This window comes from Mugil cephalus, chromosome 18 (assembly GCF_022458985.1).
Source record: "Mugil cephalus isolate CIBA_MC_2020 chromosome 18, CIBA_Mcephalus_1.1, whole genome shotgun sequence".
Taxonomy (NCBI): domain Eukaryota; kingdom Metazoa; phylum Chordata; class Actinopteri; order Mugiliformes; family Mugilidae; genus Mugil; species Mugil cephalus.
In genome coordinates this window covers 7,194,853-7,208,714 of record NC_061787.1, presented here as the reverse complement: position 1 = coordinate 7,208,714, position 13,862 = coordinate 7,194,853, and the positions used below count along the sequence as shown (strand labels likewise).

The window sequence follows — 13,862 nt, the reverse complement described above, 5'->3', positions numbered from 1 at the left end:
TCTACTAGCAGTCCCCCTTGTTCCGCCCCCTTTGTGTCAGTGGTCAAAGTATAAATACATCTTGTCACCTTTAACCGGTGGCAGCTCCCTGTCAGGGAGTCAGCGGGACCTACGGCCCAGCCTGCAGCAGATGTAACAGTTTTTATTTGTTTTTTTTAATGTGATATTCGAATTTCTGAGAGAGAACAAACTAAAAAAAAAAAAAAGGTTTGTTGAAGAACTTGCCCGGTGCTCTCCAACTGCTGCGTTCAAGGTCAGTATCACAACAGGTGCTGCGGAGGACGAACTGAAGAGCGTGACCGTGTGGCATTTGGGCAGCAGGCATCTCACTCACACGGTGTGGAACGAAAACAAAGAGAGGCTTCAAAATGTAGCCAAGCGTTTATTCCAATCAGAGTAGAAACTTGGTGAGGGGAAGAAAAAAAAAACAGAAGTCTGAGTTAGATTCCTGTGATACAGAGCAGCAGCAGCAGCAGCAGCAGCAGCTTGTTTGACTGTGTGTTTGCAGGCTGCAGAATAAAGCCTCTGGAGAAGAGTAGTTTGGTTAAAAATAGCAGGCAGCTGTGCTTTGTTGGTATCTTTACCTCTCTGGATTGTCATCTGATCTCCTCTGTTCTGGCTTGATGAGTAAGAAATGTGTCGAATGAGTCGAGCTGATAAAATACCTCAGTGATTTGGACTTAAAAGAGAAAACGGGGGGAGTGCGAAACTCAACCCTCGCAGCAATGAGGTTAAAATAACAAAAAGCATGATAACAAAGTTGGTTTCTATTTAACTTAATAACACTTCAATGCTGCTATGTGTTATTTCTGTTCCATACTACTTTGTTCTTCTACTCCACTGAAATATGATCTTATTTTACCCCATTAATAACGTTAATGATTCTGAAAGCTACCATTCCTCTAGTTCACACTAGTCTGTGAGTCCTTCAAGTAAAAACTGTTGTGTGCTTAAGTTAAAGTACTCAGTGTTAAATAGTTAGTGCTGAACTTGTATAATAATATACCAGGGGTCTTCAATGTTTCTCAGGCCAAGTAAGTAAAGTATATTAAGTAGGGTCCCCCTACCTACTGTATGTGTTCTATATTAAACTTGCCCTAGTGCTATTTATAAATAAACATTATCACCATTTTGCATTCAGTATTAAACTATTCAAATAATACACAGGTTCAAATATTCCTTTTTTCCCTAATATCAAATGTGCAACAGTAGGGTGGCTGTGTAACTGCCGTAAACATAAACATACATGAAATTAAAAGATAAAGAACATTTTTTAAAAAAAAAAAAGCAATTCATTTTTGCCTCAATAGTTGGCTTGTAGGAGCTAGCTGCACCGTTAGCTTCTCTTCTGATAATATTCTGGATTTCATCTGGGGACTGGGATAGGCTCTGGGTCAATAGTGGGGAACCTGACAGAGTCAGCGTGTAATATGCAGCCTCGTGATTGGCTCAGCAGCGATGGGGGCGGAGCTTACCGTGTACAGGAAGTTTAGATTGACAGGTCTAGTATGGCGCTCTGTGTGAAACGGTGTACCGTTGAGACAGCTCCTGCGTCGCTGAATGAGAGAAGTACTGACTGAAAGATGACGTCTTCTGCCTCCATTTATCCATTCATGTTAATGTATATTTAAAGAAATTTAAATTTGTGGGAGAATATTTAGAAAAAATATATATATATAAATGTCTAATCAACCAAAGATTTTGCGACGCACTTGCAGTACGTAGACCCTCTTTTGAAGACCTATGTTGTAAATAGCTCGGGAAGTACAAGGCAACGGCAAAAAGATAATACACCTTGCCATGTATCAAGTCCCAGTAAATGATAAAATGTTGATAAAAACTAGCCAACAGCATATGAATCAGCTAATGTTAAAGATACCACATGCTAATGCTCATCATCAATGACCCAAGAACTGAGAACTGGAGTACATACGTGCAAATGAACATATGTTTCAGATCCAGAGAAATCTTTCTGTAATTTGTTGTATGACAGAGTTTTAAAACCGGTGTCTGTGGAAATGTTGTCGCTCTAGTGAAGGACTAGCCTACAGCAACTCGGAGCACGTTGTGAGATGAAGGAAGAATATTTAGGAGCAAAGAACAACAGCAAAAAAAAATCATCGTTGAGAAGGAAGATTTTATTGTGTGTAATTGGAAAAACAGGGCCCATTCTGCAGAGTTAACAAAGGTCTTTTCCTTTTAATTGTGCTTCTTTTTCAGTCTTACTTCTTTCACTTAAGCAATGGCTGTAAACATCTTCCACAACATGCAAAATTAGCAGTAATTAGATGCACCTTATTGTATATTCACTACCAGTCAAACGTTTAGACACAACTTCTCATTCAATTCAGTAAGAAAGCACGTCCACATTTTGAGTGGTACCACATATATACTTTATAGTAAGATCAGTCCAGTAAAAATGCTCACTGTTCCTCTGTAGTGAAAGGAAAATTCACAGGAAGCAGACGTCTTTTGTCTCTTTCCACCGGTGATGATGTGTCACAGTAACCCCCACACATGACAGTTACATAAATTAAGAAGTCTATTTTAGTTAGAAAATACCAGAAGAGAAGTCCCTCACATAACCACTTCATATGAAGTGTTGCACTTTCCTTTTTAAGATCACAGCTGCTGATACAGGACTGCACTTTGTGTGACAGTCATGTTGCGTTGTACAGGAGTGAGCGATCATGGCGAAGGGGGGGAGGGGGTTGGTGGATGGGTGGATCAGTATGTTTTAAGAAAACCCTGTAAAACCTGAAAACCGACCTGTTTTAGATGTGGAGGAGAAGTGTCGGCTACTCTGATCAGTGGTTTGTGTTCAGGGGCCTCCGGAGCTCTCGTCTGAATCGCCATGGGGATCAAAGCTGCTCTTCCCAGGTATGAGATCTACTTCTACAACACGGTGCTGTGTCTGGCCATGTTCTGGGCGGCCAGCTGGATCTTTGAGGTGTCCAGTTGTGAGTATGAACAAAGAACAATGTCACATGTAAAAGCCTGCAGATGTTAAATTAATGGTGCTGAAGCCTCTTCAGATAAAGTCTTTTGAAGACATTCACATATTTATCCCAACATCTAAAATAATTAAAACATATTTTCTTTTTCAGCGCATAAGCACACAGTTGTTCTTTGGTTATTATAGGTTGAATTCAACTGGATTTTCTGTACTGTATAAAAAACATTCATATTTTCCCTCTGCACTCCAGTTGTCCCATTCTTGCCTTTTTCAAAAAATTATTTGAGAAGCTGCAACCAGTAAATATTAAGTATCTATCATCACCGGTCAGAAACATTTAGTTTTTGGAAGCATACTGTGTATTTGTAGCTTAACCCAACACCTATGCTAAAACAATGCTTGGCCATCATGATTATGGAGAAGACTAAACCCAATTATTATCATCTCTAATTTAGTCGTTTTATCCTACAATGCAGTTATAAGTTCTTGTATTTATCACAAATAATACAATTTAGGGGTAAAATCAAGTGCAATACTCCATCTATCCAGATTAAATCCAGGGTCTACATAGATCGGATGCAACACACACTGAATCCGAGGCCCAGTCATGATCCTTAAGCTACGACAGCAGGGGTGTTTCAAGAAATTCTGGGGGCCCCAGGCAAGAGACAGCTTGGAGGCCCCCCAAACCCCCCATTCAATGCTTCATGTTAGCATTTAGTTTAATGTTGCATATATAATAGAAAATTCAACTAATATCAGCCATCTCCAGGAGCTCCCCTTGAAGGCAATTGTCTATCTTGCCTGTCCACTTGCAACGGCCCTGTGTGCAGGCCACACAATGTGCATATAGCGACAGTGTCACAAAACGAGGGTGAAGAGTCGGAGCTATGCAGCCCGGAGGAGATCAGGTGTCAGTATTAATACCACAGAGCACAAGAAGAAAATAGGCCTGCATTTATTTCAGTGTTGCTCTAACAGAAGTTGCCCATATGCAATGAAGGACAACAAGAAAAAAAAAAATGCTGAACATAACATTTGTTTTTACATCTGCTTTTTTTTTTATTTATTTATTTCAGCCAATGCAAACAGAAAGACGTTCAAAGGCAGCGTGAAGCCAGGATGGTACTACTTTGGGAGGAAAATGGTGAGAAAGAGACCGTTGCTCAAGATATTTGTAGCTCATGCATAAAAGGTCTCTAATTTCCATGTTTTTTTTTTTTTTCTTGTTGATCTCCAGGATACGGCTGATTTTGAGTGGATGATGTGGTTTTCCACCTTCAGAGAGCACATCCTGTTTGCGTTCTCTGGCCATGTGCTGTTTGCCAAGATCTGCTCCATGCTGGCTCCTCAGGTGCTTCTATTCACTCGTCGATTGATTGTTTCCATTGTGCTGCTGTTAAAAGAAGAATGACCTCAACATCTCCAGCGAGGGTTGATGATCTAAATGGCTACAAAGAAATGCAGTAATGCCTTACTGTGTAATTCCTATACGTCCAACAGTACAGGTCCCTTGTGTTCATGGTGTATGGTCTTCTGGCTGTGTGGACTAGTATGGGATGGACCTACGTCACCCTCATCCTGTCCCACTGTATCCTGCTCTACAGCATCTCCTTAGTGAAAATCCGCTGGCTTTGTTTCGTCACTGGTCTTTGCACCCTCGCCACATTCAAGTGCGAACCCTTCGTGTCCTGGCAGGTAAACCGCTGCAGCTCCAGGGATTGTTGCCCTCAGCTCATCAGTATTACCAAGGTGCTCTTATCTTGCTTTGCTTTACCATTTCTCCGTGCAGGCTGGTTTTGTACAGGGAGACTTTGAGCTGCGTCACGTTCTTTTCTACGGAGGTTGCGGGTTTACGATCATGCGCTGTATGAGCTTCGCTCTGGAGAACTGTCAAAGGAAAGATGGGAACTACAACATCCTGGAGCTGCTCAAGTACAACTTCTACCTCCCTTTCTTCTATTTTGGGCCCATCATGACCTTTGACAAATTTTATATTCAAGTAAGTATTCAAAATTGAATGAGCCTGTAAAATGCTTTAGCCCAATCATCAGTCATGGAGCTGTGTTTACCTTCTCCTCAGTCTCCGTGTTCATCCATCACTGTTAAAAGTAAAAAAAACATATAAAAACTCAGAAATAGTGAAAATTTAACTAGTGTTACTGTTATTTAGTGTTATCATTATATCATTAGCTTAGAAGTAACTGAGGTAAAGTTACGTGTCAATTAAATTTGTCTATCTACATGGGCATAAATTACGTGCACACATGGGTTTCACGGTATATACTGTATGACGGTAGCACCTTTAGTCTCGATAACTAGCTAGCATAAGGTTAGCATAAGGCTAGCATAAAGCTTGGTTAACTTCAAACTTCACTTGTAAAGTGGTGTTGGGCGTTTTTGAGATCATGGTTCACATTAATGATGGTATAAAATCTTAACAAACGTCAATGAGAGACATTGACAATTACCTCACATAATAGGGAGAAATCAGTTCTTAATCTTCTGCTCCCATAACTTTTTCCATTTTGGTGAGAAAGAGATCGTTGCTCAAGATATTTAGAGACCTTTTATGCATGAGCTACAGAGTTTCTGGGGAAACGGTGGAGTTTCCTCCTTAATCCAACTTTATTCTCTATTATTGCCACTTCTCTATGGCTGAATATTGGTTGGATGTAGCTAACATGCTGTCCATGAAACACGCGATCAGCTCAGAACCAATCAGCATAGAGGGATAGATCAGACGGTCCATTCCCTAGTTGGCCAGACTCTCTCTAATGTACAGCTCTGGCTGTGACATGTGTTTACTGCCCTCTGCAGGCCAACAAGTGCAACCTGACCAGGAAAGAGAGGGAGATGTGGAACATCAGCTTGCAGGGCCTGATCCACCTGGGCGTCATCATTGTGGTGGACATCCTCTTCCACTTCATGTACATCCTCACCATCCCCACCGACATGAAGCTGCTGAAGCAACTCTCTGACTGGGCTCTAGGTCTGCGTTTGATGCAATTCATTTGAACTTTTAAAGCCTTGGTGTTATTTCGCCCTTTTAGATTGGGCTCAATACAAAATACAAATAAAATAAGTAATATTTTAATGCAGTTTAAATTACTTTAATTACTTAAATGAAAGTGATGCTATTTCATTCTTTCCAGTGGGCCTGGCTTATTATAACCTGGTGTATGACTGGGTAAAAGCGGCTGTCATGTTCGGAGTCATCAACACAATCGCTAGACTGGATCACCTGGACCCGCCCAAACCACCAAAATGCATCACCATGCTCTATGTGTTTGCTGAAACGTGAGTTAACATTTACACAGCTTAATCACTTTAGCTCATCACAGGAGCCCAGTGTGTGGTATGATTCTAGTGCTTCTTCTTTCGTAGGCATTTTGACAGAGGGATCAACGATTGGCTTTGCAAGTGAGTATTTCTAAAAGGCTTATACATTACTTATGTCAACTGCAGAAGCTTTGATGGGGTCTTTGTGGTCAGGTACGTGTACGATTACCTCGGTGGGAAGCACGACAACGTGGTGGAGGAGCTGGTGGCCACACTGTGCACCTTCGGCGTCACCATCATCTGGTTGGGACCCTGCGAGGTGGTCCTGCTCTGGGCTTTCTTTAACTGCTTCGGCCTCAACTTCGAGCTGTGGACGGCCAAATTATTCTCCATGGAGCCCTTTTCCTCTTTTGAGGTTTGTCAGAGGACATAAACCTTGGGTAAACACATATATATAAATTGCGTATTAATAACGTTTCGTCGACAGGCGGCCATGTCAGAAGCAATGTCCCGTCGCATCAGAGCTATCTTCAACACCTTTAACTTCTGGAGCATCGTGCTGTACAACGTTCTGGCGCTGAACAGTTTCGACTTCACCAAGCTGCTCACCAAGCGGCTCCTCCTCAAAGGTCTTTTTGAGTTTTAATTTTGAAGATTTCATTTCTTATCTACTCTGCTAACTAATTAATTCCCCTCCCAGGCTTCCCCATAACCACCATTATCGTCATGTTCGTGACATACTGTCTGGTCCAAGCCATCAAGGAGCGGGAGAGGAGGCAGGCTCTCATTGACGACCCCGATCCACTCCCTCCTTCTCCACCTCCAAACGCCGCCACCAGTCCACCCACAGCTGCACCCGCACCCACAGCTGCACCCACACCCACACCCGCCGCCCCTCAGCCAGTCGCAGATCCCAGCAAGGAAAAAGCAGAATAGATAATAGAGGATGTAACAGCCTAGTAGTGAGTGCTGTCTAAATGCTAAGACTATTATTATCTCCTGTCTAGATCTTTTTTTTTTAACATTTTGAATGGATGTAAAAAAAAAAATAAAATAAAAGCACATTTACTGTAAATAAATTCAACAGTATTTATACCTGAAGGAAAATTTATATATTTCATTCACGAATATGTATTGTAAGATAATGTACAGTACACCTGTTTACTGTCCAGGAGAGAACGGCCAGCAATAAAGTAGTGTCACCTGTCATTAGAAAAAAAATAAATAAACCGCAGATTTATTCAAAGCACTTTTGTTCTGTGACTTCAAGAGCTTCCGACCTTTCTGACTTGGCTGTTTAAATGTAAATGAGGTGCTTTTTGCACTGTGAGTCAGTGTGGCGTCTTGTCTTTTAGGGCTGTGTGGTATTTCTGTTGCGTTACGTCAGCAGTTTGCCACTGAATTCCCATTTCATGCCTCCACGCTGGAAACACTTCTAGTGCTGCGCAATGGAAGAGCGACGACCACACCTGTGGGGGGTTCCCTGCCCAGATCTGACAATAAAAGGCTACGTGAGAGGGGAGATGCCTTTTGGGGGGGGATATAATAGTGATAATTAAATCAAGTGGTTTGTTTGTGCTGTATGTGGATAAACAGGAAAATTAGGTCTCAATAAAAGGCAGCCGTGAAAAGGTCACCCCAGGACATGAAGGACAGTCACGTGGGGTTCGGCACAGCTGTGCTCTGTTGGACGATTTAGGGCTGACCTGTCTGTTCGCTATGAAACCGAAGCCACTAACTGGATAGTTTGGCAAAGTCTGGAATCAAGGTTGAACCTGGTTTTGTATCAGACCATACGAGATTTCTTAGAAAGCTACCTAAACATCATTACAAAAGTAATCTTCAAATACTTGAAGGCACACACATGTGGCTGTAGTCTGATCATTTCTTAGAGTCTTACAGTCAAAACTAAGCAGGTTACCATTATTTTTAGTGTTTTATTACGTATAATATTATTTCTAGATCAATAAAAAAGGCTAAACTCAGAGAATGTAGCATGTGAAGTTTGTAAAACCTGAAAACAGAGCTTTTTCAAATGGTAAAAATACTTATTTATGTTTTCCTTTCTGAATAAAACAATCTTAACTCAAAGAAGACAAAAACTTCAATAGTTACAATAAATTTCAATATTGCACTAATTATTCCAGAAGAGTCTGTTAGGTAATAAAGTGTAAATGTCGCACACAATAAAATAGCCCACAGAGCTAAGATGACTCTGACACACAGGCCTCCTAAACCTCCCGCTCCAGAGCCCCCTCATGAGTCATGCTGGGCATCGTTCCCATGAAGCAATGTGTCAGCTGTCTGAGAGTGGGTGGATTTTCCTGGGGAGTGGGTAAAGGGGTGGGGTTGGAGGTGGGAAAAGGGGGATAGAAGTATGGATATTGTATTTCATGTTCCAGAATAAAGCCAATAGCCCCACACTGAGCGGCCAGTCTATAAATAACCTTCCAGTTGGAGCTCAGTTGAAGGGTCAGGACAGCTGAGGAAGTGGGCCGTCTCTGGATTCAGCTGGTGTGTGCTTCTAAATCCTCTTTCCAAGGCTAGAGAGTAGAGCTACTCTGCTGTACGGACGATCCACTTCTGTTTGATTTGCAGCCCCCGAAAGGCTCTTCAAACTCCTCCAGCCAGGAACAATGGCTCTGCCTATAAACCCCATGGATGAGCCCCGGATGTACCAGCAAACGCTGCTCCAGGACGGCCTGTACGACCTGCTGGAGAACGACAAGCTTGTTGACTGCGTGCTGAAGATCAAAGACAAGGAGTTCCCCTGCCACCGGCTGGTTCTGTGCGCCTGCAGCTCGTACTTCCGCTCCATCTTCCTGTCAGACCTGGAGGAGAGCAAAAAGAGGGAAATTATCCTGGAGGACGTGGAGCCCGGCGTCATGGGGCTGATCCTGAAGTACCTGTACACCTCCAAGATCAACGTGACAGAGCAGAACGTCCAGGACATCTTCGCCGTGGCTAATCTCTACCAGATCCCTTCCATTTTCACTGTATGCGTGTCTTTCTTACAAAAGCGTCTGAGCCTCAGCAACTGTCTGGCGATCTTCAGGCTGGGCTTGATGCTGGACTGTCCCAGGTTGGCTATCTCCGCCCGAAACTACGCCTGCGAGCGCTTCCAGCTCATCTCCAGAGACGAGGAGTTCCACCAGCTGCTTCCCAGTGAGCTGGCCGCCATTTTAACCAATGACACTCTGAACGTAGAGACAGAGGAGGCGGTGTTCGAGGCTCTGATGAAATGGGTGTCTCGGGACCCTGAGAGCAGAGAGAAAGAGCTTCCAGGTTTGTTGGACTGCGTTCGCTTACGCCTCGTCTCCGAGGATTATCTGAGGGAGAAAGTGGAGAAACACAAACTGATCGCATCCAATCCCGAGCTGCAGAAGAAAGTCCAGCTCGTCAAAGATGCTCAAGCTGGGAAAATGCCAGAGGTGAAAAAAAGCAGTGGAGCAGAGAAAGACGGAGAGAGCGAAGATAAAGAGGAGGACGAGGGTCTCCTCCCGAGCATCCTGAACGACAACCTGCGATTTGGAATGTTTTCAAGGGACTTGATACTGATGGTGAGCGACACAGGCGCTGTGGCCTACGACCCAGCAGGGAACGACTGCTTCGCAGCGTCACTCTCCACGCAGGTTCCCAAGAACCACATCAGCCTGGCCACCAAGGAGAATCAGGTCTTTGTGGCCGGAGGATTATTCGTCGATGAACAGAACAAAGATGATCCGTTGTGCTCCTACTTCCTGCAGGTAGGAGAGCTTCTATACGCAAAGACTGAACAGAGGAGAAGGTGACAAATTTGCAGCAAAAGAAAAAGAAATAAGCTCGGAAAGTATAATGTATAAAAAAAAATATACTTGTGTTTCTGTGTGAGCAATTTAGTCAGTGAAAAAAAAAATCATACAGTTTAAACCATAGGTCTTCAACAAGTACTGCAGGGAGGTCGCAAAATCTTTGGTTGATTGGATATTTTTTATATACATTTTTTAATTTTCCCCCAAATATTTAAAGAGAGCAGTCTGTATGTTTATGTTTACGTAGTTGCACAGCCACTCTAGTGTTGCACATGTTTGAAATAAAAAAAAATGAACATTTGTTAGTTTGTAGAAGGTCCCTGCTTAATCTCTCCATGAATTTGGGGATCCATGGCCCTGGTTTAAACACAAACAATTTGGAATAAAAGTTTCCAGGTTCAAATCTACTGAGTACACATTATGTTGTTTGTAAAGGTGTCCTGCCACCACGCTGTACGTCAGAGAATGTAAACATAACCCATTTACAACTTTTTGACCCCTGTGAACTCAGTACGACCCCGTCAGTGCCGACTGGCTCGGGATGCCTCCCATCCCGTCTCCACGCTTCCTGTTTGGGCTTGCCGAGGCGGAGAACTCCATCTTCGTGTTGGGAGGGCGGGAGCTGAAGGAGCGGGAGCAGACGCTGGATTCGGTTATGATCTACGACAGACAGTGAGTTCATACACAGATATCAGGAAACAGCACAATGAGTTCAGTGAAAACAAGCTACTCAACACAGAGTCCTGATTAATTCATATTTTTTTCATGTGGTTTATCTCAAGATCCTTTAAATGGGGCGAGTCGGAGCCGATTCCTTACCCCGTCTATGGACACGCGACAATATCCCACAATGATGTTGTGTATGTGATTGGAGGGAAGGGAGAGAACAAGTGAGTAGAAGCTGCGAGCAACTTGTCCAGTAGACGCCTCAAGACACAGAAAGTTCCTGCATTCATGTCGTTTTCATTAAAAGGACCTGCCTAAAGAAGATGTGCGCATACGACGCCAAGAGATTTGAATGGAAGGAGCTCGCTCCCATGAAGACTGCACGGTCCTTGTTAGGAGCCACCGTCCACAAGGACAAAATATATGTGGCAGCAGGCGTGACGGACAACGGTCTGACGGACTCTGTGGAGGTGTACGACATCGCCACTAACAAGTGAGTTCCTCAGAATGAACAAATAAGGCACACAAGACATTTGCAAAGATAAACTTAATGAATGAATGAATGAATGCACTCCTGAGACCCGGCGTCCTCATATGAGGACATTAAGTTTTTCATTGTGCAGCACAGAACAAAAGCGGACAAGGTACAAAACCTACTCAAATTCTACAGTTGAAACTTTAACAAATTTAAAATTTAGATTTAACCAATTCTGTCAATAGTAATGAGCTACACTGTAGTTAATTAACAAGTACTCGTTTGAGGATGTTGGGATTTCATTGTTTGAAATTCTGTCTTTTAGTATTAAAATAAACAGTTTTAGATTTTGTTACAGATTGGCGACTTTATTGTGTTATGCAGTGAAATAATCCCTGTGTCCACATATGAGAACATTTTTTTATTTTTCAAAAATTACTTCCTGTTCAAAGATGACCCTTAATTTTTATGCGTTTTGGGTCCTACCAATCACAAATGCCTTGGAGAAATTAAAAATGCATTATAAAAAAAAAAAAGCTCAGGTCTCAGGAGGTTAAATACATTATATTATTAAATGTGTTCAATTTCATGCTTACCTTTGATTAATGCTCAACAAAAAAACAACTAAAAAGGATCTATCCAGACTATTTCTGGCCTCTTACATGCGTGTTAAAGTTTTCCAAATTGAGCTTTTGTATGTATACGTACGTTTTCATCTTGCAGGTGGTCGGACTTTGTGCCGTTTCCTCAGGAGCGCAGTTCTCTGAATCTAGTGTCTTTGGCTGGTTCGCTCTTCGCCGTAGGAGGCTTTGCCATGATGCCTTTACAGGACAGTGAGGAGATCGTTCCCAAAGAGATGAACGACATCTGGAGGTAACAGACCTCATTCCTTTGGTTATTTTATTCATTCAGTACTTGCATTATTTAATATTTTTCCACTTGTTCTGAATAAAAAGAGAAAGTCAAACAATCTTTGCAAAGTTTATGACCTGTCGCCAAATTCTGTAGCTCTCCAGAATTTCAAATGTAGGATTTGCTCAGTAGAGAGAACGTAAACTGAAACAGTTGATGCCCCTGTTTTAATGGGTCATGACAATTGTCGTCCTCAGGTATAATGAGGCGGAGAAGAAGTGGACCGGCATCCTCAGAGAGATCCAGTATGCCTCGGGGGCCACAATTTTGGGGGTGCGACTCAACACGCTGCGTCTCACCAAGCTGTGAAACCAGCTCTGTGTTCCAACAGTCCAGAGTTTTGCACAAAGACAGATTTAGGGTCACAAAATCCAGCTTTGTGCATTTAGTGTTTTTTTTTTTTTTTCATTTATCTTTCACATGATGCTGTAGCTGTTCCAATTATGACTATAACTTAACATGAATGACATTTTTTGATGAATAACATTTTTATATATTTGTTTCTCCAATTTTTATCTGATTGAGATTGTAAAATTGTACACAATCAGTAGCCTATTGACATTTTTGCACTGTATACAATAAAGAATAATGTACTGCAAGCTTCCTTGATGCATGGAAAATGTGCACATTCCCCAACAGATGGCAGCAAAGACAAAACATACTTCAGCCACTTTTAGAAAGAGCATGATAACACAGTTCAGAAATAAAGCCAAAACACACATCTCCGTTTGCAATAATATATCTATACTGTTTAATATTGAAATGATTTCATTACGCTCTGCTGTGTTACAGACAGTAAACACTAGTCAATAATACAATAAAAGACAGAAAGTACAGTCTAATGTTATTAGCACCTCTAGACACTACTGTCCTTGTACGGTTTTTAGTATTTCAATATAGCTGAACGTGACAACTACTGCCTACACATGGGCTTTGTACACCAGAGTTAACTAAGACATAGTGTTTACATTATAAAGTAGAGAATCAGCAAGTTAACAGTACACATTATGATTTCCTTAACACAGCTGCAGTATGAGTAAGTATGGGAGATGCACTGTAGAGGGTATGTGGATAATACGTCTCCGAATCATTGGCGGCTATGGTTACCATCACATTTATCTTTGCCCAGAAAAGGGGAAAAGTCACCATTAAACACATTTATTGAAACAGTTGCTCAACCGTTCACATGCAAAAAACATAACTGTTTAGACTGTTGTTGTTTTTTGTTTTGTTTTTTTCTCACAGAAGACATGTTGACAGGACGTAGTAGGAACAGATCAGGTGTAATTAAGCACATAAATTAGTTGTACATTTGAATAAATCATAACGACAGATGGAGTCATCCTGTGCTTTTCCTAAAGTCAAAATGTCTACTATAGAAAACGATCTACGGAGCCCAAAATGTGACAAATATTGTATAAAAATATTAATTTGAATTTGAATGTAAAAGAAAACATAAAACTATACTCAAACTTCATGTTCATCCCATGTCACATTTTCAAATTTCTTAGTGCATAAACTGTGAACAAGACTTTCACAAGACAGAATAGTTTTTGTGATTCGGCAATATATAAATAACACTGATTTTAACTGAAGAGGAGTAATTTAAAGTACTGTGTGGCTAACATCACCTGGAACACTGGTGGTAACACATTGAGCATGAGCCCTGTCAACTAGTACCAACATGAAGGTATGACTTTTCTTCAAAAAACTACAACACATAATGTTAATTATACATATACTCTAATGCACACAGCTGTATTAATAGGCAAACAAATTA

General features: G+C 41.7%; 2 protein-coding genes across 2 annotated transcripts; both read left to right on the top strand.

The window, feature by feature from the left end:
- The first annotated feature begins 73 nt into the window (after window positions 1-73).
- Window positions 74-7,484, top strand: hhatlb (hedgehog acyltransferase like, b). Its single transcript, XM_047568884.1, has 12 exons — window positions 74-253; window positions 2,826-2,960; window positions 4,036-4,103; window positions 4,197-4,310; window positions 4,460-4,654; window positions 4,749-4,958; window positions 5,777-5,948; window positions 6,112-6,256; window positions 6,344-6,379; window positions 6,452-6,653; window positions 6,726-6,867; window positions 6,939-7,484. Exons 2-12 carry the CDS (start codon window positions 2,855-2,857, stop codon window positions 7,172-7,174), a joined length of 1,626 nt encoding a protein of 541 aa, XP_047424840.1. The 5' UTR covers window positions 74-253; window positions 2,826-2,854; the 3' UTR covers window positions 7,175-7,484.
- Window positions 7,485-8,409: 925 nt separating this feature from the next.
- Window positions 8,410-12,681, top strand: klhl40b (kelch-like family member 40b). Its single transcript, XM_047568364.1, has 6 exons — window positions 8,410-9,984; window positions 10,541-10,701; window positions 10,812-10,919; window positions 11,003-11,188; window positions 11,894-12,043; window positions 12,280-12,681. The coding sequence occupies exons 1-6, from the start codon at window positions 8,875-8,877 to the stop codon at window positions 12,389-12,391; spliced, it is 1,827 nt and encodes a 608-aa protein (XP_047424320.1). The 5' UTR covers window positions 8,410-8,874; the 3' UTR covers window positions 12,392-12,681.
- The last annotated feature ends 1,181 nt before the right edge of the window (window positions 12,682-13,862 follow it).